Source organism: Bos indicus x Bos taurus, chromosome 23 (assembly GCF_003369695.1).
Source record: "Bos indicus x Bos taurus breed Angus x Brahman F1 hybrid chromosome 23, Bos_hybrid_MaternalHap_v2.0, whole genome shotgun sequence".
NCBI classification, from domain to species: domain Eukaryota; kingdom Metazoa; phylum Chordata; class Mammalia; order Artiodactyla; family Bovidae; genus Bos; species Bos indicus x Bos taurus.
In genome coordinates, this window is record NC_040098.1 from 447,479 (window position 1) to 472,934 (window position 25,456).

The window sequence follows — 25,456 nt, forward strand, 5'->3', positions numbered from 1 at the left end:
TAAGTTCCTTCATGGTGAGATCTGGTCCTTGTGACTAGCAGAAACCTTCTGCAAAAATACATGCTTGGTTGCATAAACTCCCTTTCACCTAAATCATATGTATAATGACCATCCCTTCCCATTTGTTTGGAGCAGCTTCTCAGCTATCGGAGGTGCTGTCTCAGGCTGAAGTTCTCATTATGCTCCAAATAACACTTGCAACCCTCAAATTGTGCTTTTTTTTCTTTTTCTTTTCTTTTTTTTAAATTTTATGTTCTTTTTAAACTTTACATAATTGTATTAGTTTTGCCAATTATCAAAATGAATCCGCCACAGGTATACATGTGTTCCCCATCCTGAACCCTCCTCCCTCCTCTCTCCCCATACCATCCCTCTGGGTCGTCCCAGTGCACTAGTCCCAAGCATCCGGTATCCTGCATCGAACCTGGACTGGCATCTCGTTTCATACATGATATTTTACATGTTTCAATGCCATTCTCCCAAATCTTCCCACCCTTTCCCTCTCCCATAGAGTCTATAAGACTGTTCTATACATCAGTGTCTCTTTTGCTGTCTCGTACACAGGGTTATTGTTACCATCTTTCTAAATTCCATATATATCGTTATTATACTGTATTGATGTTTTTCCTTCTGGCTTACTTCACTCTGTATAATAGGCTCCAGTTTCATCCACCTCATTAGAACTGATTCAAATGTTTTCTTTTTAATGGCTGAGTAATACTCCATTGTGTATATGTACCAGGAAGAAATAGAAAATCTTAACAGACCCATCACAAGCACAGAAATTGAAACTGTAATCAAAAATCTTCCAGCAAACAAAAGCCCAGGTCCAGACGGCTTCACAGCTGAATTCTACCAAAAATTTAGAGAAGAGCTAACACCTATCCTGCTCAAGCTCTTCCAGAAAATTGCAGAGGAAGGTAAACTTCCAAACTCATTCTATGAGGCCACCATCACCCTAATACCAAAACCTGACAAAGATGCCACAAAAAAAGAAAACTACAGGCCAATATCACTGATGAACATAGATGCAAAAATCTTTAACAGATTTCTAGCAATCAGAATCCAACAACACATTAAAAAGATCATACACCATGACCAAGTGGGCTTGATCCCAGGGATGCAAGGATTCTTCAATATCCGCAAATCAATCAATGTAATACACCACATTAACAAATTGAAAAATAAAAACCATATGATTATCTCAATAGATGCAGAGAAAGCCTTTGACAAAATTCAACACCCATTTATGATAAAAACTCTCCAGAAAGCAGGAATAGAAGGAACATACCTCAACATAATAAAAGCTATATATGACAAACCCACAGCAAACATTATCCTCAATGGTGAAAAATTGAAAGCATTTCCTCTAAAGTCAGGAACAAGACAAGGGTGCCCACTTTCACCATTACTATTCAACATAGTTTTGGAAGTTTTGGCCACAGCAATCAGAGCAGAAAAAGAAATAAAAGGAATCCAAATTGGAAAAGAAGAAGTAAAACTCTCACTATTTGCAGATGACATGATCCTCTACATAGAAAACCCTAAAGACTCCACTAGAAAATTACTAGAACTAATCAATGAATATAGTAAAGTTGCAGGATATACAATCAACACACAGAAATCCCTTGCATTCCTATACACTAATAATGAGAAAACAGGAAGAGAAATTAAGGAAACAATTCCATTCACCATTGCAACGGAAAGAATAAAATACTTAGGAATATATCTACCTAAAGAAACTAAAGACCTATATATAGAAAACTATAAAACACTGGTGAAAGAAATCAAAGAGGACACTAATAGATGGAGAAATATACCATGTTCATGGATTGGAAGAATCAATATAGTGAAAATGAGTATACTACCCAAAGCAATTTTTTTTTTTTAAATCAGCATGTCTTTTTCAGTGTTTCTAAGACTAGACATGGAGTTCTGTGATAGAAATAAGAGGCATCCATTCTACCATGAGCAATGTAATCAATCATGGCCAAACCTAAAAGTTGTGCTTCAGATGATATCCAAAAGATAGAAAATGGCTTCCATTAGAAGCACTCTTACAGGCAGGAAAACTAAGTAAACGGTAATTAAGTGAAATTATCTTATTTCAGAGATGAACTGGTTTATATGTAAAAACACTAAACACTTAACAAGAATTTTTTTTCCAATACTATGCTGCAAAGTTGTAGTCAGAGTGTAAGTTCTTGCCTTGTTCCTGATTTTAATGGAAAGCTTGTCAAACTTTCGATGTTGAGTATGATGTGAGCTGTGTGTCTGTCTTGCACAATCTTAATTATTATATTAATATGTTGAAGTACTTTTTTCTCCTTCAAATTTGATGAAAAAAATTATTTTTACCATGAAAGGATGTTGAATTTCTACATTGAATAATACAAAGAAGGAAAAAAATTAAGAAAAAATTCCATTTATAACAGCATTGATAAAAACTATTATAATTGAGTAAACATAAGCAGGGATGCAAAAGCCTTGCACACTAAGAACTCCAAAACATCACCAAAAGATGTTAGAGAAGGTATACATAGATGGAAAAATGTTCAAGAACTAGAATATTTCATATTATTAAGATAACAAGATGACCTAAAGATCTACAGATTCAATACAATCTCTGTGAAAAGTCCCCAAAATTTTTGTTGGCAAAAATAAAAAAATACATCTTAAAATTCATATGAAATGTCAAGGGACTTGAGATAACCAAAATGATCACAGGTCTTCATTCTAAAACATACTATAAAATTATGGTAATCTGAAGCATGTGACACTGGCACCAAGACAGACAGAGAAGTTGAAGTGGCTGTGATGGTGGAATAGAAAGACACTGAATTCATGTCCTCCCATAGAAACCCTAAAATTGCAACTATTTTTGAAGCCACTGTTGATGAGAACATCCTGAAGACTAGCCGGTATTCTGTTACTAAAGGCATAAAGCAGTAACTACACAAAGACCAATAGGACTTGGATATACAGGCTAGAGTTAAGTCTCATACCTCAGGCAGGCAACACACCTAAGGGGTGCAATCCAGTTATAGAGCTTCTCCCAAAGGAGCATATGCATCTGAGCCCCACATAGTGCTATTCAGCCCAGGGTTCCTACACATGGAAAGTGAAAAAAATGAAACTGTTAATTGGTCAGTTGTGTCCAACTCTTTGCGACCCCATGGACCATAACCCACCAGGCTACTCTGACCATGGGATTCTCCAGGCAAGAATACTGGAGTGGGTGGCCATTTCCTTCTCCAGGGGAGCTTCCTGACCCAGGGACCAAACTTGGGTCTCCTGTATTACAGGCATATTCTTTACTATCTGTGCCACAGGGGAAAACTAGACGCCCCCTAAATTGTAGGACTTTGAAAGACAATGAGGATTATTTTTCAGAGAACCTAAGGCCTGTAGAAAACAAAGATTTCTTATGGGTCACACACAAAATCACATATAGTCCAAGAAGAAATAGACCTCTGAGAGGAACCTGAGTCAGACAGCTTGTTGATATTGGGCAGAGCCTCCCAGAGAGGTGGGGAAAAATTACAATTGACCTTGAAACATAAATACTAGTAACAAACATTTTAGCCAGCTATCCCATGACAAGGACATGGTGCTGACGAGCATCGTATTGTAACCCTCACCTAGGATTTCAGTGGTGGAACCCAGTCCACTCACCACCTAGGTGGCATCAGTCTTGAAAAACTCCAGACCAAGCAGCTAGCTGGGCAATGACACAGCCCCACCCACTTGCCATCAGGCTGGCTAGGACACCTTGAGCCCATAGTGGACCTGGGACCCACCCATCACATGGCCAGCACCAGCCCTGCATCCTTTCTTCCCTATTTTTCAGAGTTAAATATTTCTGTCTCCTAATCTGGTGATCTTTACATTTCTCAAGACGGTTAATACCATTATGTCATATCTATCCTCAGGAGAGTTGATGTTGCAAAGGATTTTAAAATGTTCCTCAAACATAAAACTAAGAACTAAATTCTTTCTCACTGCATAGCAATTAGTATTCTCAAAAGACATGTTTTCAGGTTAGAAATGCTGGGGTTATAGTCTTCATTCTTTTTCTACCTTTAATAGTAAATAAAATAAATAAAAATCAGTACCCTGCATTTACAACACACTTCATGGATTCAAGCTGTTTCGTTAATGTAGCTGAACACATGCTACTGGGAAGTCTGAGGACAGATGTTCAGTTTTACTGAATACTATCATCACCGGTGATGCTCGAACCTCTATGTTTGGATGACCTTTGCTAGCATTCTAAAGTTAATCTGCGGTCTTACCTAAAGGTTTAGATATAAGTTAAGACAGTATTCCTCAATGGTTTTTTTTTTTTTTTTTTCACTATTGTCCCTTAAATTTCCTTTCTTCAAAATTCTGTTTTCTTAAGTACCTCCTCATTTAAAATAGCAATACCACAAATATACTACCTATGTATGTGTTTACGTGTATTCATGCATTATGTATAAAAAACAGAAAGAAATGTTCACCCCAAAAGAAATTATTTTTATCTTGTGGTAATAGATAGTGCCTACATTTCAAATACGCATTAGGGAAAATAAATAAATAAATAAAAGAAAGGGGCATAATGTGGTTATTTAAACTCAGACCAAACCAAAACTCTTGCTGTGCTGCAAACAAATACACAGATCTATATCCAGCTAGTCTTACCTTATCACACTCTTTAAAAATATTTTTCATCTTACCTGTTACTAACAATATTATATTTTTACATTATTCAGTTCAGTCCAGTTTCTCAGTCGTGTCTGACTCTTCACTACTTCATGAACTGCAGCACGCCAGGCCTCCCTGTCCATCACCAACTCCCGGAGTTCACTGAGACTCACGTCCATTGAGTTGGTGATGCCATCCAGCCATCTCATCCTATGTCATCCCCTTCTACTCCTTCCCCCAATCCCTCCCAGCATCAGTCTTTTCCAATGAATCAACTCTTTGAATAGGTGGCCAAAGTACTGGAGTTTCAGCTTTAGCATCATTCCTTCCAAAGAACACCCAGGACTGATCTCCTTTAGAATGGACTGGTTGGATCTCCTTGCAGTCCAAAGGACTCTCAAGAGTCTTCTCCAACACCACAGTTCAAAAGCATCAATTCTTCAGTGCTCAGCTTTCTTCACAGTCCAACTCTCACATCCATACATGACTATTGAAAAAATGATAGCCTTGACTTTTGTTAGCAATGTAATGTCTCTGCTTTTGAATATGCTATCTAGGTTAGTCATAACTTTCCTTCCAAGGAGTAAGTGTCTTTTAATTTCATGGCTGTATTCACCATCTGCAGTGATTTTGGAGCCCAAAAAATAAAGTCTGACACTGTTTCCCCATCTATTTGCCATGAAGTGATGGGACCAGATGCCATGATCTTCGTTTTCTAAATGTTGAGCTTTAAGCCAACTTTTTCACTCTCCACTTTCATTTTCATCAAGAGGCTTTTGAGTTCCTTTTCACTTTCTGCCATAAGGGTGGTGTCATCTGCATATCTGAGGTTATTGATATTTCTCCCGGCAATCTTGATTCTAGTTTGTGATTCTTCCAGTACAAAAAAGATCTTCATGACCCAGATAATCACGATGGTGTGATCACTCACCTAGAGCCAGACATCCTGGAATGTGAAGTCAAATGGGCCTTAGAAAGCATCACTACGAACAAAGTTAGCAGAGGTGATGGAATTCCAGTTGAGCTATTTCAAATCCTGAAAGATGATGCTGTGAAAGTGTTGCACTCAACATGCCAGCATTTTGGAAAGCTCGGCAGTGGCAACAGGACTGGAAAAGCTCAGTTTTCATTCCAATCCCAAAGAAAGGCAATGCCAAAGAATGCTCAAACTACCACACAATTGCACTCATCTCACATGCTAGTAAAGTAATGCTCAAAATTCTCCAAGCCAGGCTTCAGCAATATGTGAACCATGAAGTTCCAGATGTTCAAGCTGGTTTTAGAAAAGGCAGAGGAACCAGAGTTCAAATTGCCAACATCCACTGGATCATCAAAAAAGCAAGAGAGTTCCAGAAAAACATCTATTTCTGCCTTATTGACTATGCCAAAGCCTTTGACTGTGTGTACCACAATAAACTGGAAAATTCTGAAAGAGATGGAAATGCCAGACCACCTGGCCTGCCTCTTGAGAAACCTATATGCAGGTCAGGAAGCAACAGTTAGAACTGGACATCCAAATAGGAAAAGGAGTATGTCAAGTCTGTATATTGTCACTCTGCTTATTTTACATTATTATTATCCATCTATTCCTCTGGGATCTTATTTTCACATAAAAATAACCCTTTATCTTCAACATGTATACGCAGGTCCCACAACTCTCTGTCTCACTGAATAAACAGAACAATTATGTGTGGATAAACTAAATAATCAAAATTTCTGAAAGTGAATTTCTCATGAGGCCCCCCCCCTTTTTTTTATCAGTAATACATGTTAACACTATGGCATAGCAATGTGAGAAGCCCTATGGACACAGTACTTACTTAACTATTCAAGGTGATAATCTCATGCTCAAACAGAATGTCAGTCTCCTCAATGACTGAGTTGCTTGTTTTCAACTAAGTGTTTCTTTCACCCAAGTGGCACTTCCTTTGAAACTCAGACATTTGAATTCCATTTATTGAGTCCATTTTTCATGATGCCCATGAAGGTAATATGTCTTCAGAAAAGAGATCATCAGATGACTTTTCCTTGACACTGGAGGGGTCACACCTTAGTGACTGAGCATGACTACCAGCAAGAGAGAAGGGTCAAGAGAGTAGCCTGGTAATTGAAGGTCAGCAGAGAGAATAATAAAGTGAAACTGAATCCCCGCACTGCCCCCCGGAAGAGAGTAATGCCTCAATGACAGTCTTCACAATGTGGCCAGTGGTCAGATCCATGTTTTGACTTTTTCACATCATGACAGGAGGAGTTCTGTGAAGTGGGGTGAATACAGGAATCCAACTCTAAGAGACTTCATATGCTTGCTTAAGTTTATTGAGTTTCATTTCCCTCTTGCATACAATGGAGTGAAACTCGATCAACTAATACCTGTCCCTATGATAAGAGAGTTTAAGTTTGTAAAGAACCTGTCAAAATGTATGTCTCATAGTTGGCCTTCAACAATAGTGAACTCACTTCACTCACTTAATGCCTCCTAAAATTTTCACCAAATAAAACTTCCATATTAAAACAAAGTATCCTTATACACCAGATCCAGACATTCTGTCTCATTAACTTTTTAGGAGAAACATAACTATGACTGATATATATATATATTTAAGGAATCAAAAGTAGTCACACAGTAGTTGCTCCTCAGGAGATATTATCAGGAATGAGTGAAAAGGAATTTCAAAATGAGATTTAAACTTACAACCAGCAAAACTTCACCCACTGAGATTCCATATAGCCTACACATCCTTCATCAGTTCTGACACCTTCCAAGTTTTCTGTTGAAAAATATTAATTCATGCAGCATTAATTTTCTCATTCCTCCATTGAGCCTCTGATATAGCCCCCTAAAACACAATCATTGGTCTTATTTTCCATCTTCAAATCTTTCTTTTGGTCTTAGAGTAGAAACATTTACTCAAGACTTTTCTATTCACTGCCCTTGGTTTAATCTCATCTTTTCTTATCTCCTCCTCATAATAAACCACATATCATTTAGTCTTGATTTGTTGAAAGGTTTAATTCTCACCAGAAATTTCAAACGACCATTTAATAGATTAAATGCTGATTCTATCACCTTCCAGGCCTAGACATTGTGAAAAAAAGTGTTGTTTCCTATGAATTTGAGATAATTATGCACAATTTACTAAATACCATTACACCAGTACCATGTTCAAGCATTAGTGTATTTTTAAATTATGGAATAAATAGCTCCAGTTCATAATTGAGTCTAAGAAAGTGACATCTGTGATAAGTAAAATGGGTTTCTGTGATGTAGTCAGAGAAACTTAGGTTTATAGTTATTAATAATGTAGGATGACCTGGTATTCACCATGTATATAGAGGAGCATTACAGGTATTCCCAGTTTTCTAAAGTTAACTTTAAGCACTTGGTTTTTATGAAGAACAACATTAGTACTTGATTTTACTAATTAAAAAAAATGGGATTTTTGTTTTTACAAAATCCAACAACACAAGACTCCATAATCATACAAATGTTGGTGAGGTTTTAAATATTTCTTTTTTTATTGAAGCACAGTTAATTTGCAACGTTGGGTTAGCTTCAAGTGCACAGCAAGGCAATTTATTTATAAATATACATATCTATATATGTATAATACATATATATATATATTCTATTTGAGATTATTTTCCATTTTAGATTACCATTACCATACTAATGTTTCTTTGTAAAAGTGAAGTGGTATAACTTGAACGTTCAAAAAATGAATAAACTTGTACTGCTGAAGTATATCATAACATGTGAGACAAAGCTGCAACACATTAACACCATCGTCACAAAAGAGGTAAATCATTAAGATCACAGATAATTTTCTTATCCATGTGAAAAAACATACCACAGACAACTCCTTTGAAAGAAATTGAGTTAGAAGGCCTAGGTTGAAAGTTTGTAAGGAAACTTCATTCTAGAGTTATAGGTTCTGGACATAATTTACGGGAGAAGCATGTGTGATGTGAGGCAAGTAAATCAGTAAACCTGTCTTGGCTTCAATTTGCTTATCTGTAAATTGGGAACAATGATAATGAAACTACCAGTTTTGGCTGTGGATAAATCAACTGAAGTGAATGTACCTGGTAGATAATAAAGGGTTCATATAATGTACTTATATGAATCAGATCTACAGAGCAACAGGTTTGGAAATTGACCATATGCTTTTCTGTTGAGATTTGCAAGAGATGTTTACTGGTTCCTCAAGTCTTGGTGTAAAAAAATGAAAATGTTTTATTTATATTCAATAAAAAATGTGAGCCATAGGGATATTTAAGAAAAAGAGAGCAAATTAAGAGTAATTTCAAAATTTCTGCTTTAACTTCTCTATTAAAAAGAGAATTAGAGATAGATTGTAAAATATTCTTTCCTTCTTTTGTCAGTGACACTCATTTTGCTTTTGATAAATCCATAGTGCAGGGGAAAATTTAGCTATTATTCCTTCATTCAACTCCCTCTTCACCATGCATTTACCCAATATTTCTATCCAATGTTTGCTCTACCACAGGGTAAGTAAAAATGGGGGAAAAAATGAGGTTAAGGTCCTATGGAAAAGCCAATTTCATCAAAGTAACATATATAAATAATCTGAAAAAGCAGCAGTAAGACTGGAGAAAAACTTCTTACTCTACAATCATCAAACTGTGGATTTAATGTTCTTTTCATTGCCCATTTTGAACCTATGAACACTGAAACTTTGGCAGTGTACATTAACATATCAGTATGCTTAAAATAATGCCTAGCCAAGATTAAAAATCAACAAGTGTTAGTTCCTGGATCTCTCTCTCTCTCTCTCTCTCTCTCTCTCTCTCCCCCCTCTCTCTCTCTCTCTCTCTTTCTTTTAATGATCTACAAAATTTCTTAATTTTCTTTCACACTTTACAACAGGTAAATGTATGTATGTATACATTTACCCTCTGAATGTATATAAACAATCACTTTCTTGGCAGCATGAACAGCCTAAATCACTCTCCTCTTCAACAAACTCCTGATGGTATTTTTCACCTCTGTGTTTCTCACTGTGTAAATGATGGGATTTAACATGGGAGTGAGGATTGCAAAGAACATAGCCACAAATTTGTCCACAGGGTAGGTGACCACAGGACGCATATAGGTGAATATACAGGGACCAAAAAAGAGCACCACTACCGTGAAATGGGAGCCACATATAGAGAGGGCTTTGTGCCATGCTTCAGAGCTGTGGGATTTCAGAGAGTGCAGGATGACTGTGTAGGAGATGAGGAGCATGATAAAAAACACTAAGCACATTCCTGCAGTGTTAGCTGCCACCATGATGCCAAGCCTGTAGGTGTCACTGCAGGCGAGTTCCAGCAGTGAGAAGAAATCACACATGAAGTGATCAATGACGTTGGGACCACAGAAGGTCAAGTTAACAATGAAAAGAATCTGCACGGTGGCATGCACGATGCCCCCGAGCCAGGCCACCACCACCAGGAGCTGGCAGAGCCCCTGTCTCATGATGGTCGTGTAGTGCAGAGGCTTGAAGATGGCCACATAGTGGTCATAGGATATGGAAATGAGAAGAATGATCTCTGAACCTCCCATTATGTGTTCCAGAAAGATTTGAATCAGGCAGCCACTCCAGGAGATGGTTTTCCTCTGGTACAGCAGGTCAGTTATCAGTTTGGGGGTGGTGACAGAGGTGAAGATGCCATCTATGAAGGACAAATGAATGAGAAAGAAGTACATGGGAGCTGAAAGTGTGGGGCTGAGGGAGATGGTGATGACAATGAGCAGGTTGGCCAGCACAGTAAATAGGAAAATGAGCAAAAAAACAATAAACAGCATTTTCTGCAAATGTGGATTCTGTGTGAGCCCCAAGAGAGCAAATTCAGTCACGTTGTTGGGAGGTGTGAGGACATCCATTTAGGAAGTAATACGTTCCTATGTCCTGAATTATCTACAAATAAGTTTAAAAATAATGATATCCATTAACCACGAAATTAATTTGATCTGAATTTCTTACAACAAAGAAAGAATGATTATTTTACTGTGGAGCATGTCCTTGTCACTTTTGTCTCAGTTCTTGTTTCAAGCCTTTTTTAAATTTTTTTCCAAGATAATTTCCATCTCTACAGACACCTAGTGCCTGTCACCTGTTAAACACCCATAGAGCAATGTTTGGTGTGTAATGTATTGAGAAATCAGTGTTCTGTCTACATGAAATCTAGATTCTTCTATTATTTCAGCTCAAAGCGATTCTGCAAAGTCATCTCAGTGCCTCATGAGCCCTTCTCTCTGTCCTTCAGCTTACAAATAATAATTCTCAGATGTATCTTGTAAGTTGAGAAGTTCTATACACAGATAAGAGTTATTTTCTATTCCATGTGAATTTACATTTGAACTGTCACCTCTTACTGTGGAAAGAAATATACCATCAACAAGTATGTATTGCAAGCAGGGAACATAGGGAAACACATATGTCACTGATGACACTATGCTTGGAACCATTCAAAACACAAAAGTTTTCAGCACTGTTTCCGCTCTTACCATGTGCGCCTGCATGCTAAGTCATTTCTGTTGTGTCTAACTCTTTGTGACTGTATGGACTATAGCTCACCAGGCTCCTATGTCCATGGGATTCTCCAGGCAAGAATACTAGAATGGGTTGACATGCCCTTCTCCAGGAGATCTTCCCAGCTCAGGGACTGAACCCATATCTCTTATGTCTTCTGAATTGGCAGGAGGGTTCTTTATCACTAGCACCACTTGGGGCTCTTACCATAGAATCTGCTACTATGGCTTCAGTGTCTGAAACCTATTAGGTGATGAGCAAATGTTGGATAAGTTGCCATTCACCATAGGCAAATAGGGCTTCCTTGGTGGCTTAGCTGGTAAAGGATCTCCCTGAAATGCAGAAGACCTGGGTTCAATCCCTGGGTCAGGAGGATCCTCTAGAGGAGAAAATGACAACCCCCTCTAGTATTCTTGCCTGGAGAATCCCATGGACAGAAGAGCCTGGTGGTCTATAGTCATGGGGCTGTAAAGAATGGGACATGACTGAGAGACTAACATGCATGGGGAAATTATGACTGCTTCCCATGACCATAAACCTAGAAGGATTCCAAGTGCTCTTTTCTTCCTGCTGGAGAGTGAAAAAGTTGGCTTAAAGCTCAATATTCAGAAACTAAGATCATGGCATCCGGTCCCATCACTTCAAGGCAAATATATGGGGAAACAGTGGAAACAGTGGCTGACTTTATTTTGGGGGGCTCCAAAATCTCTGCAGATGGTGACTGCAGCCATGAAATTAAAAGACTTTCCTTGGAAGGAAAGTTATGACCAACCTAGACAGTATATTAAAAAGCCACGACATTACTTTGCCAACAAAGGTCCATCTAGTCAAGGATATGATTTTTCCAGTATTCATGTATGGATGTGAGAACTGGACTATAAAAGAAAGCTGAGCGCTGAAGAATTGATGCTTTTGAATTGTGGTGCTGGAGAAGACTCTTGAGAGTCCCTTGGACTGCAAGGAGATCCAGTCAGTCCATTCTAAAGGAGATCAGTCCTGGATGTTCACTGGAAGGACTGATGTTGAAGGTGAAGCTCCAATACTTTGGCCACATTACGTGAAGAGCTGACTCATTGGAAAAGACTGATGCTGGGAAAGATTGAGGGCAGGAGGAGAAGGGGACGACAGAGGATGAGTTGGTCGGATGGCATCACTGACTCAATGGACATGAGTTTGGGTAAACTCCGGGAGATAGTGATGGACAGGGAGGCCTGGCGTGCTGCAGTTCATGGGGTTGCAAAGAATCAGACATGATTGAGCACCTGAACTGAAATGAACTGATAAGAAACAGAAATAAACATTTGAAAGGAAGGTGAACTCCTGAAATTTAGTTTCTGACACATTGTATCATGTTAGTATGAAAATTTTAATTGCCTATAGGAAATAATATTTCCTGGATTAATTTATTTTCAAGATAGTGTGTTCATTATTTGATACTTCTATTTTTCAAAATTCTATTATGATATAATTTAATATAATCATATTCAGTAAATTTACAACTTCTATAGACTTGGATATAAAAGCTCTTTTAGGCGTGTTCAGTACACAAGGATCTTTCAAGCAAAGGAAATCCTTATTTTCAAAGTTCTAAAAAAAAATAAAATAATGTATGGAAGAGAAAGAAATAATATATTGCTAGATAAGATAGATAAAGAACTACACATATATTATTGTATACAGAGGCTAACACAAACGTATAAAGTATTTACTTAAGAAGTGGGGGAAAAAAAAGCGAAAGTGAAAGTTGTTCAGTCGTGTCTGACTCTTTGCAACCCCATGGACTATACAGTCCATTGAATTCTCTAGGCCATACCTATGCAGTCCACGGAATGCTCCAGGCCAGAATACCGGGGTAGCCTTTCCCTTCTCGAGGGGATCTTCCCAACCCAGGGATCGAACCCAGGTCTCCTGCATTGCAGGCAGATTCTTTACCATCTGAGCCACAAGGGATACTGGAGCCCAAGAATACTGGAGTGGGTAACATATACCTTCTCCAGCGGACCTTCCTGACCCAGGAATCCAACCGTGGTCTCCTGCATTCCAGGCAGATTCCTTACCAACTGAGATTTCAGGGAGTATCTATTTACAAGCTCACATGTTCAACAAGTATTTCTTGGAACAAAACAGTGTATATAAACATACGTTTTCCCACACACTGTCACGAGGTGTTTCTCTGTTCATTACACTTGCTGTCTGAGGGTTCATTACCAAATAGCCGCAGTTCATCCATCCATGATATGCTGAACTTCTCACTCTTTTATGTTTCTGCTACATGATTCCTACGCCTCCTTCTCCCATCTTACTATAGGGTCAGTCATCCATCCTTCCTGGTTACAGTCTACTGGATGACTAATGGGATGGGAAACTTGCCAGAAATTTTGCAAAGAAAAGACAAGAGAAAACATAAATATAATAAAATGTATTCTGTGAAAATATATTTTTGTTTTCAAAAACAAATGGATGAATATCTTCATTTTTTAGTTATCCAAGATGAAGAATTCATACCTGTGTGGAAACAAAGTGCAATGGCTTCACCTTATTTCCTTATTCTAAAGTGAGACCCCACAACAGAGCAAAAAAAGTTATAGAGTAAAGAAGCAAGAGTTAGATGTTATTAATAAGGTTTAGAAATAATGACAAAAAAATAACTTTTTGACTTTTATTTGGTTCAACAATACTCTTTCTAGGAAGACACTCTAATGGAAAATATTTTTAACAGATAAAAATAGTTGTTTACAGTTATATTCTACACAAATTTTCAGAGCTGTGGGAAACGAGAATGAAATAGAATGTTCAACAGTGGAGAAATGGATAATTAAAATATAGTGTGTCTCTTTGATTAATATATAGGTTTTATTTTATTTTATTTAACTTTACAATATTGTATTGGTTTTGCCATATATCAAAATGAATCTGCCACAGGTATACATGTGTTCCCCATCCTGAACCCTCCTCCCTCCTCCCTCCACATACCATCCCTCTGGGTTGTCCCAGTGCACCAGCCCCAAGCATCCAGTATCGCGCATCAAACCTGGACTGGCGACTCGTTTCATATATGATATTATACATAATGTTCATTGCTGCAGCACTGTTTATAATATATAGGTTTTTAAAGATATTTTTAAAACTTGTGCAGTATCATTGAAACATACATGAGTTGTAACATAAATGGAGAAAAATTTTGATGCAAATTTGAATTGCATAATTATTCTAATTTAATTCTAACTGTATTATTATTCTAATGTAAATATGTCATAAGAAATAAGGACTCAAAATATTTTTACTTATAAATTGATAGTATTATTTGAGTCTATCTTTCTTAATGTTTTGTAAGCTGAAAAAGTGATTTAAATGTCATATCAGTGTGGATGAGTGGTGATTATAAGATTTTAAGGTCCATTTATACCTGAGAGTCTCTAATTATGAGATTTCTTGGGGGAAAAATAAAAAAAAATACTTACCTATGAACTTGACATAGGTTCTTGGCCAGGGCCCCAAGCAGTTGTTAGTACACCAAGAAAGAAGTAAAATAGTAAGATTTCAAAATTCCAACTAGCTCAGCTACAAAAAGTATCTTTGTTGACTTAAAAGTGGTGCTTTTGGATTGCCTTAAAAGTACTACCACATGTCTTGCATACAGGTGAATTCTATAAAGTTTCTTAGCTATGACTAATAGGATCTCAGAGGTATTGCATCATCATTAGTAGATCTTGCCAATAACACAATTATTTCATATAAGTTAACTGAACAGTAGAGAACTTGTATGTCTCTCATCTTTAATTTTTAACTTCTACATGAAGTCTATATGTAGACAAACTACTAAGACTAGAGAAAAAAAAGTTGATCACCTGTGAAATTAGGTATTGGAAAACAGTTGAGTTTATTACGAAGCTTTAATATTATATAAAATAAGCATTCAGGTAGACAATCATCTGATTTTTAATTTTTATTAAAATAATTTGTTTTGATTGATCTACATTTATCCAAATAATAATTTTTAAATATTTTTTTCAGATGTACATTAACTAATAATCATGAATCCTATTATACTATTGGAACTTCACACCAGGTGAAGTTTTCACACCAGTACTTCTCAAAATAGTTGTTTTTGGATAATTCTGGAATTAGATTAACAAGATGTTAATGAAAATAGTTTCCTTATTCAATTATATCTAAAGATGATTAAAGCATCTATTTCAGTCATTTACATTTAATTGTATTAATCCATATGGTATAGAGAAATAAGCAATGATATTCACAATTCATAGCAAAGAAATATAAGACAAAGAATAAGAATGCCATTTTCCAAGGGGAATTTAGAAACCAGAGCACTAAATCCCAGGCCAGAATACTTATATTAAATTATTGTTCTATAACTAAAGCAGAATGAACTGTTTGATATCACCAACTGTAAGCCCATTACAAACATCCATGAACAGAAACATCGATGTATGGAATTATTTTATAAATATATTTAAATCAATTAAACTCATAAATATTCTTATGTAGAGTAATACTTACGGTGTTCAAATATAATTGCATTAAGAAGAAGAAAATAAATTGTACATAATTCTCATTGGTTCCAGAGAAAGTGTCACTGTGAACAACATGTGTCATGAAAGAAAAGAGTTTAATAAAACTGAAACCACGTGACAAAACCTAGTTTGAAAGGACACTCCAATATTACAGTGCTATAATAATATTTGTGATAGCAGGTATAAAAGCCTGAAGGAGGATTTGAAACTATCTAAAGAACTGTGGAAAATTCTGAAAGAGATGGGAATTCCAGACCACCTGACCTTCCTCTTGAGAAATTTGTATGCAGGTCAGGAAGCAACAGTTAGAACTGGACATGGAACAACAGACTGGTGCCAAATAGGAAAAGGAGTACGTCAAGGCTGTATATTGTCACCCTGTTTATTTAACTTATATGCAGGGTACATCATGAGAAACGCTGGACTGGAAGAAGCACAAGCTGGAATCAAGATTGCCAAGAGGAATATCAATAACCTCAGATATGCAGATGACAACACCCTTATGGCAGAAAGTGAAGAGGAACTAAAAAGCCTCTTGAAGAAAGTGAAAGTGGAGAGTGAAAAATATGGCTTAAAGCTCAACATTCAGAAAACTGAAGATCATGGCATCCGGTCCCATCACTTCATGGGAAATAGATGGGGAAACAGTGGAAACAGTGTCAGACTTTATTTTTCTGGGCTCCAAAATCACTGCAGATGGTGACTGCAGCCATGAAATTTAAAGACACTTACTCCTTGGAAGGAAAGTTATGACCAACCTAGATAGCATATTGAAAAGCAGAGACATTACTTTGCCAAAAAAAGTCCGTCTAGTCAAGGCTATGGTTTTTCCTGTGGTCATGTATGGATATGAGAGTTGAACTGTGAAGAAGGCTGAGAGCCAAAGAATTGATGCTTTTGAACTGTGGTGTTGGAGAAGACTCTTGAGAGTCCCTTGGACTGCAAGGAGATCCAACCAGTCCATTCTGAAGGAGATCAGCCCTGACATTTCTTTGGAAGGAATGATGCTAAAGCTGAAACTCCAGTACTTTGGCCACCTCATGCGAAGAGTTGACTCATTGGAAAAGACTCTGATGCTGGGAGGGATTGGGGACAAGAGGAGAAGTGGACGACAGATGGCTGGATGACATCACTGACTCGATGGACGTGAGTCTCAGTGAACTTCGGGGGTTGCTGATGGACAGGGAGGCCTGGCGTGCTGTGATTCATGGGGTCGCAAAGAGTCGGACACGACTGAGTGACTGATCTGAACTGGTCTGATCTGATCTGAAAGAACTCCATGTGATCAGGATTTTGCTGAAGTGCCATCTTTAAAATATCTTGAACTTGTCTTTCAACTCTGGAATGAAATGTAGAGTCAGATCAGAGAATTAGCATGTATGGACAAAATCATCACTCCTAAAGCTCATAAAAGATTGAAATCCATTCAGAATAATCCATTGAGTGGTCATCCAGCCTCTATTTAAATAGTTACGGTCTGGTTAGAGAGATTGTTTTTGAATCCCTACACCTCTCTAGTCTAGCTCCTCAAACCCTAGAGTAGCATAAAAAGAAGAGAGTGTAGTTAGGTCTAAATCAGTGAAGGTTTTTGTGTAAAGAATTATTCAAAAGTGGAGTTCTTGGAGCTATACCAGGAAATCCTACTGCTATTATGCTCAGTTGCTCAATCATGTTTGTCTCTTTGCAACCCCATGGACTGTAGCCCAGCAGGTTCCTCTGTCCTTGGGATTCTTCAGGCAAGAATCCTGGAGCGAGTTGCCATTTCCTATTCCAGGGGATCTTCTCAACTCAAGGATAGAACCTGTATCTCCCACATTGGCAGGCAGATTCTTTACACTGAGCCACTTTGGAAACCCATTTTGGAGAACAGTTGATCAATAATACTGTAAAAGTTCCAGGTGTTCAGCAAAGTGATTCAATTATACATATACATGTATCTATTATTTTTTCAGATTCTTTATCCATTTAGGTTGTTACCTTACATTGACCAGTGTTCCCTTTGCTGTACAGTAGGTCTTTGTTGGTTATTTGTGTGGGAGGAGTTGACTGAAGCTTATTTAGTGCTCTGCCTGAGAACTATGTTATTGTAAAAAGATATGCAATACTTCTTTTGACTCAACTGAAAAGAAAGAGTTTGAAACTATAAAAAGGTTTGCTGTTGTTTTTATTCAGTCACTAACTAGTATCTGGTTTTTTGTGACCCCATGGACTGCAAAAAGCCAGGCCTCCCTGTCCTTCACTATCTCCTGGAGTTTGCTCAAACTCATGGAGTCAGTAATGCTATCTAACCACATCATCCTCCGCTGCCCCATTCTCCTCTTGCCTTCAATATTTCCCAGTGTCAGGGTCTTTTCCAATGAGTTGGCTTTTCACGCCAGGTGGCCAAAGTATTGGAGCTTCAACCCCATTCACCAACAGTCAGTTATTTAAAGACTTACTGAGCACGGTCCTGCCCACCAGAGCAAGATCAAGTTTTCCCCACAGCCAATCCCTCCCTTAAGGAAGCCTGCACAATCCTCTTCTACTCATCCATCAGAGGGCAGACAGAAGAAGTAATAACTATAATTTCACAGCCTCCAGAATGAAAACCACAGTCACAGAACGTTAACAAAATGATCACATAGATCACAGGCTTGTGCAACTCAGTGAAGCTATGAGCCATGCCATGCAGGACTATCAAAGATGGACAGGTCATGGTGGAGAGTTCTGACAAACGTGGTCCACTGAAAAGGGATGGCAAAGAACTTCAGTATCCTTGCTTGAGAACCCCATGAACAATATTAAAAGAGTTGTGGTTTTCTCAGTCACTAAGTCATGTCTGACTCTGTGACCCCATGGACTGAAGTATGCCAGGCTTCCCTGTCCTTCACTATCTCCTGGAGTTTGATCAAACTCATGTCCATTGAGCCAACCATGCCATCCAACCACATTATTCTCTGTCACACCTTTTTCTTCCTACCCTCAATCTTCCCCCGCATCAATGTCTTTTCCAATGAATTGACTCTTCATATCAAATGGCAAAAGTACTGGAGCTTCAGCTTCAGGATCAGTCCTTTCAATGAATATTCAGGGTCGATTTCCTTTAGCATTGACTTGTTTGCTCTTCTTGCTGTCCAAGGGGATCTCAAGAATGTTGAGTTCAGTTCAGTTCAGCTCAATCACACAGTCGTGTCCAACTCTTTGAGACCCCATGAATCGTAGCATGCCAGGCCTCCTTGTCCATCATCAACTCCTGGAGTTCACTCAGACTCATGTCCATCGAGTCAGTGATGCCATCCAGCCATCTCATCCTCTGTCGTCCCCTTCTTCTCCTGCCTCCAATCCCTCCCCCCCCCCCCCCCCCCGTCCAGCATCAGAGTCTTTTCCAATGAGTCAACTCTTCGCATGAGGTGGCCAAAGTACTGGAGTTTCAGCTTTAGCATCATTCCTTCCAAAGAAATGCCAGGGCTGATCTCCTTCAGAATGGACTGGTTGGATCTCCTTGCAGTCCAAGGGACTCTCAAGAGTCCTCTCCAACACCACAGGTCAAAAGCATCAATTCTTTGGTGCTCAGCTTTCTTTACAGCCCAACTCTCAAATCCATACATGACCACTGGAAAAACCATAGCCTTGACTAGACAGACCTTTGTTGGTAAAGTAATATCTCTGCTTTTCAATATGCTATCTAGATTGGTCATAACTTTCCTTCCAAGGAGTAAGTGTCTTTAAATTTCATGGCTGCAGTCACCATCTGCAGTGATTCTGGAGCACCCCCCCCAAAAAAAAATAAATAAAATAAAGTCTGACACTGCTTCCATTGTTACCCCATCTATTTCCCACGAAGTGATGGGACCAGATGCCATGATCTTCGTTTTCTGAATGTTGAGCTTGAAGCCAACTTTTTCACTCTCCTCTTTTACCTTCATCAAAAGGCTTTTTAGTTCCTCTTCACTTTCTGCCATAAGGGTGTTGTCATCTGCATATCTGAGGTTATTGATATTTCACCCAGCAATCTTGATTCCAGCTTCTGATTCTTCCAGCCCAGGGTTTCTCATGATGTACCCTGCATGTAAGTTAAATAAGCAGGGTGACAATATACAGCCTTGGCATACTCCTTTTTCTATTTGGAACCAGTTTGTTACTCCATGTCCAGTTCTAACTGTTGTTTCCTGACCTGCATATAGGTTTCTCAAGAGGTAGGTCAGGTGGTCTGGTATTCCCATCTCTTTCAGAATTTTCCATAGTTTATTGTGTTTCACACAGTCAAAGGCTTTGGTATAGTCAATAGAGCAGAAATAGATGTTTTTCTGAAGCTCTCTTGGCTTTTTGATGATCCAGCAGATGTTGGCAATTTGGTCTCTGGTTCCTCTGCCTTTTCTAAAACCAGCTTGAACATCTGGAAGTTTATGGTTCATGCATTGCTGAAGCCTGACTTGGATAATTTTGAGCATTACTTTACTATCATGTGAGATTAGTCCAATTGTGCAGTAGTTTGAGCATTCTTTGGCATTGCCTTTCTTTGGGATTGGAATGAAAACTGACCTTTTCCAGTCCTGTGGCCACTGCTGAGTTTTCCAAATTTGCTGGTTATCCAGCACCAAAAATTGAAAGCATCAATTCTTTCACACTCAGCCTTCTTTATGGTCCACTTGGCTCAGATGGTAAAGAATCTGCCTGATATTCAAGAGACCTGGGTTCAATCCCTGAGCCAGGAAGATCCCCTGGAGAAAACAATGACTACACATGCTAGTATTCTTGCCTAGAGAATTCCAAAGACAAAGGAACCTGGCGGGATACACTCCATGGGGTTGCAAAGAATGGGACATGACTGAGTGAATAACACTTACTTATTAATAATGTAGAATGACTTTTCAGAAACATTATGGGTTTCTCCCACTTTCTTAAAGTTTACCTTAGCCACCTGACTTTTATGAAGACCAACACTGGTAATTGTTTCACTTATAAAAAAATAATAATAATAATCCAAAGTGGACTTTGTTTTCCCCCCAAAAAGAAATCCATCTTACTAAGATTTGTTAGTTTTTTTAAAGTATTTTTAAATGTTTCTTTTATTGGAAATTAGTTAATTTGCAACACATTGTTAGTGTTCAGATGCAGAGCAAAGTGATTTGATTGTGTGTGTGTGTGTGTGTGTACATATATTCTACTGTGGCTCATGAGGAGATCATGAACTCTTTATTGCCAAATTCAGACTTAAATGGAATTAAGTAGGGAAAACCACTAGACCATTCAGGTATGATCTAAATCAAATCCCTTCTGATTACACAGTGGAAGTGAGAGATAGATTTAAGGGACTATATCTGATAGACAGAGTGCCTGATGAACTACGGATGGAGGTTCACGACATTATACAGGAGACAGGGATCAAGACCATCCCAAATAAAAAGAAATGCAAAAAAAGCAAAATGGCTGTCTGAAGAGGCCTTAAAAAATAGCTGTGAAAAGAAGAGAAATGAAAAGCAAAGGAGAAAAGGAAAGATATACCCATTTGAATGCAGAGTTCCAAAGAATAACAAGGAGAGATAAGAAAGCCTTCCTCAGAGATCAGTGCAAAGAAATAGAGGAAAATAGTAGAATGGGAAAGACTAGAGATCTCTTCCAAAACTTAGAGATACCAAGGGAACATTTCATGCAAAAATGGGCTCAAAAAGGACAGAAATATTATGGGATTAACAGAAGCAGAAGATATTAAGAGGAGGTGGCAAGAATATACAGAAGAACTGTACAAAAAAAGATCTTCACGACCCAGATAATCATGAGGGTGTGATCACTCACCTAAAGCCAGACATCCTGGAACGTGAAGTCAAGTGGGCGTTAGGAAGCATCACTATGAACAAAGCTAGTGGAGGTGTCGGAATTCCAGTTGAGCTACTTCAATTCCTAAAAGATGATGCTGTGAAAGTGCTGCAGTCAACATGCCAGCATTTTGGAAAACTCAGCAGTGGCCACAGGACTGGAAAAGGTCAGTTTTCCTTCCAATCCCAAAGAAAGGCAATGCCAAAGAATGCTCGAACTAATGCACAATTGCACTCATCTCACACACTAGCAAAGTAATGCTCAAAATTCTCTAAGCAGGCTTCAGCAATATGTGAACCATGAATTTCCAGATGTTCAAGCTGAATTTAGAAAAGGCAGTGGAGCCAGAGATCAAATTGCCAACATCCACTGGATCATCGAAAAACCAAGAGAGTTCCAGAAAAACATCTACTTTTGCTTTATTGACTATGCCAACGCCTTTGACTGTGTGGATCACAATAAACTGTGGAAAATTCTGAAAGAGATGGGAATACCAGACCACCTGATATGCCTCTTGAGAAATTTGTATGAAGGTCAGGAAGCAACAGTTAGAACTGGACATGGAGTAACAGACTTGTTCCAAATAGGAAAACGAGTACATCAAGGTTGTATATTGTCACCCTGCTTATTTAACTTATACACAGAGTACATCATGAGAAACGCTGAGCTGGAAGAAGCAGAAGCTGGAATCAAGATTACTGGGGGAAATATCCATAACCTCAGATATGCAGATGACACCACCCTTATGGCAGAACGTAAAGAAGAGCTAAAGAGCCTCTTGATGAAAGTGAAACAGGAGAGTGAAAATGTTGGCTTAAAGCTCAACATTCAGAAAACTAAGATTGTGGCATCCGGCCCCATCACTTCATGGCAAATCGATGAGGAAACAGTGGAAACAGTGTCAGTCTTTATTTTTTTGGACTCCGAAATCAATGCAGATGGTGACTGCAGCCATGAAATTAAAAGACGCTTACTCCTTGGAAGGCAAGTTATGACCAATTTAGACAGCATATTCAAAAGCAGAGATATTTCTTTGCCAACAAAGGTCGATCTATTCAAGGCTATGATTTTTCCAGTGGTCATGTATGGATGTGAGAGTTGGACTATAAAGAAAGCTGAGCACCGAAGAATTTATGCTTTTGACCTGTGGTGTTGGAGAAGACTCTTGAGAATCCCTTGGACTGCAAGGAGATCCAACTAGTCCATCCAAAGGGAAATCAGTCTTGGGTGTTCACTGGAAGGACTGATACTGAAGCTCCAATACTTAGGCCACCTGATGCAAAGAGCTGACTCATTTAAAAAGACTCTGATGCTGGAAAAGATTGAGGGCTGAAAGAGAAAGGGATGACAGTGGATGAGATGGTTGGATGGCATCACCGACTCACTGGACATGAGTTTGAGTAAACTCTGGGAGTTGATGATGGACAGGGAGGCCAGGAGTGCTGCAGTCCATGGGGTCACAGAGAGTCAGACACGACTGAGCTACTGAACTGAACTGAATGGATTCTATTTGAGATCCTTTTCCATTACAGGTTACCTTTAACATACTAATGGTGTTCTTTTGTAAAACTGAAATGACATAACTTCAACTTTCAATAAAGGAATAAACTTCTACTGCTAAAATACATTGCTATATGTGAGACATGGCTATTGCTTTACAATATTAATCTGATTTCTGTCATACATCAACATGAATTACCCATAGGCTGGAAGTTTGTAATGTAACTTTATTCTAGTATAACAGTTCCTCAGATCTGAGGCAAATAAATTAGTAAACCTCTCTTGGCTTCAAATTGTTTCTCTGTAAAATGGGGATAATGATACTGGTATCACTTTAGTATCAGTTTAGTATGTGGATAAATCAACTGAAAAGATTGCCTGACAGATAAAAAAGGGGTTCTTAAAATATGAATACATGTATCATACATATAGGGCAATATCATTGCATACTAATCATGTGACTTTCTTCTGAGATTTGTAGAATATTTTTACTGTTGTTCCAAATGATTCCTCAAACTTGGTATTGAGGAATGGAAAAATTTCTTCTGTACTTAAGGAAATTGTGAGCTATGGAGACATTTTGGAAAAGAGACAAAATTGAGTAATTTGAAAATGTTTGCTTTTTTTTTCTCTTAGGAAGAAAATTACATTGTGAATTATTCTTTCTTCCTTTTGTTGGTGTCACTCATTTTGCTTTTGGCATATTCATAGTACAGAAAAAAATACTGGTTGTTATTCCTTCACTCAACTGTCCCTTTCCCATGTATCTACCTAAGAATTTCTATTCCTTGTTTGATTTACAACAGGCTAAAGCAAAAGGAAAAGTTCTGAGATCAAGGTCCTATGAAAACTTCATCAAAGTAACATACATGAAAAAATATGAAAAAAATAACCGTAAGAATCCGGAGGAAAACTTACTCTACAAATATCAAACTAAAGGGTTTACAGTTGTTCTTTCCATTGTCATAAACATAGAGACATTATAAAAAACCATTAAAGTTATCAACATGCCTACCCATACCCATATTCAATAACCAACAAATGCTGTTGCTGCTGCTAAGTTGCTTCAGTCATGTCCAACTCTGTGCGACCCCATAGACGGCAGCCCACTGGGCTCTGCCATCCTTGGGATCTCCAGGCAAGAACAGTGGAGTGGGTTGCCATTTCCTTCTCCAATGCATGAAAGTGAAAAGTGAAAGTGAAGTCACTCAGTTGCGTCCTACTTTTAGCAACCCCATGGACTGCAACCTACCAGGCTCCTCCATCCATGGGATTTTCCAGGCAAGAGTACTGGAGTGGGGTGCCATTTCCTTCTCTGAAGATGTGTCTAGCCAATACTAAATTATCAACAAATATTAGTTTCAGAGCCTTTTTTTTTTCTGTCAATATTCTGCTAAGTGTTTTAGTTTCTATAATAATTTACAATAGGCTCAAGGTTATCAATGCATATAAATCATCCTCTAATTGGCATCATGAACAGCTACATTACTCTCCTCTTCAACAAACTCCTCACAGCATTTTTCACCTCTGTGTTTCTCACTGTGTAAATGATCGGATTTAACATGGGAGTGAGGATTGCAAAAAACACACTCACCAACTTGTCTTCAGGGTAACTGATCACCAGACAGGTATAGGTGAAAATACAAGGGATAAAATAGAGCACCACTACTGTAAAGTGGGAGCCACATGTACAGAGGGTGTTGCACCATCCTTCAGAACCTTGGGATTTCAGGGAGCTCAGGATGACTATGTAGGAGATGAGCAGCATTAAAAACATAAGTCAGCACATGCCGCCACTGTTAGTGGCCACTACCATTCCCAGCCTAGAAGTGTTGCTGCAGGCAATTTCCAACAGTGAAAAGAAATCACACATGAAGTGGTTAATGATATTGGGGCCACAGAAGGTCAAGTCCACAGTAAATAACATCTGCACGGTGGCATGCAGAAACACCCCAATCCAGGCCACCACCACCAGGAGCTGGCAGAGGCCCTGTCGCATGATGGCCATGTAGTGCAGAGGCTTGCAGATGGCCACGTAGTGGCCATAGGCCATGACAGTGAGGACGATGACCTGTGATGCTCCCAGGAAGTGCTTCAGAAAGAGTTGAGCAGGCAGCCAGCCCAGGAGATGGTTCTCCTCTGGTGCAGCAAGTCAGTGATCATTTTGGGGGTGGTGAAAGAGGTGAAGATGCCGTCTATGAAGGACAAGTGAGTGAGAAAGAAGTACATGGGATCAGAAAGTGTGGGACTGAGGGAGATGGTGATGATAATGAACAGGTTGGCCAGCACAGTGAAAAGGAACATGAACAAAAAGACAATGAAGAGTATTTTCTTCAAGTGTGGATTCTGTGTGGGTCCCAAGAGAACAAATTCAGTCACATTGTTGGGAGCCATGAGATTCAT

The 25,456-nt window shown here is 38.5% G+C and overlaps 1 protein-coding gene and 1 pseudogene across 1 annotated transcript; both read right to left on the bottom strand.

Annotated features, from left to right (window-relative positions):
• Nucleotides 1-9,646: 9,646 nt before the first annotated feature.
• LOC113882248 (olfactory receptor 4C13-like) lies at nucleotides 9,647-10,573 on the bottom strand. Its single transcript, XM_027525465.1, has one exon. The coding sequence runs from the start codon at nucleotides 10,571-10,573 to the stop codon at nucleotides 9,647-9,649; it is 927 nt and encodes a 308-aa protein (XP_027381266.1).
• Nucleotides 10,574-24,533: 13,960 nt separating this feature from the next.
• Nucleotides 24,534-25,456, bottom strand: LOC113882249 (annotated as a pseudogene).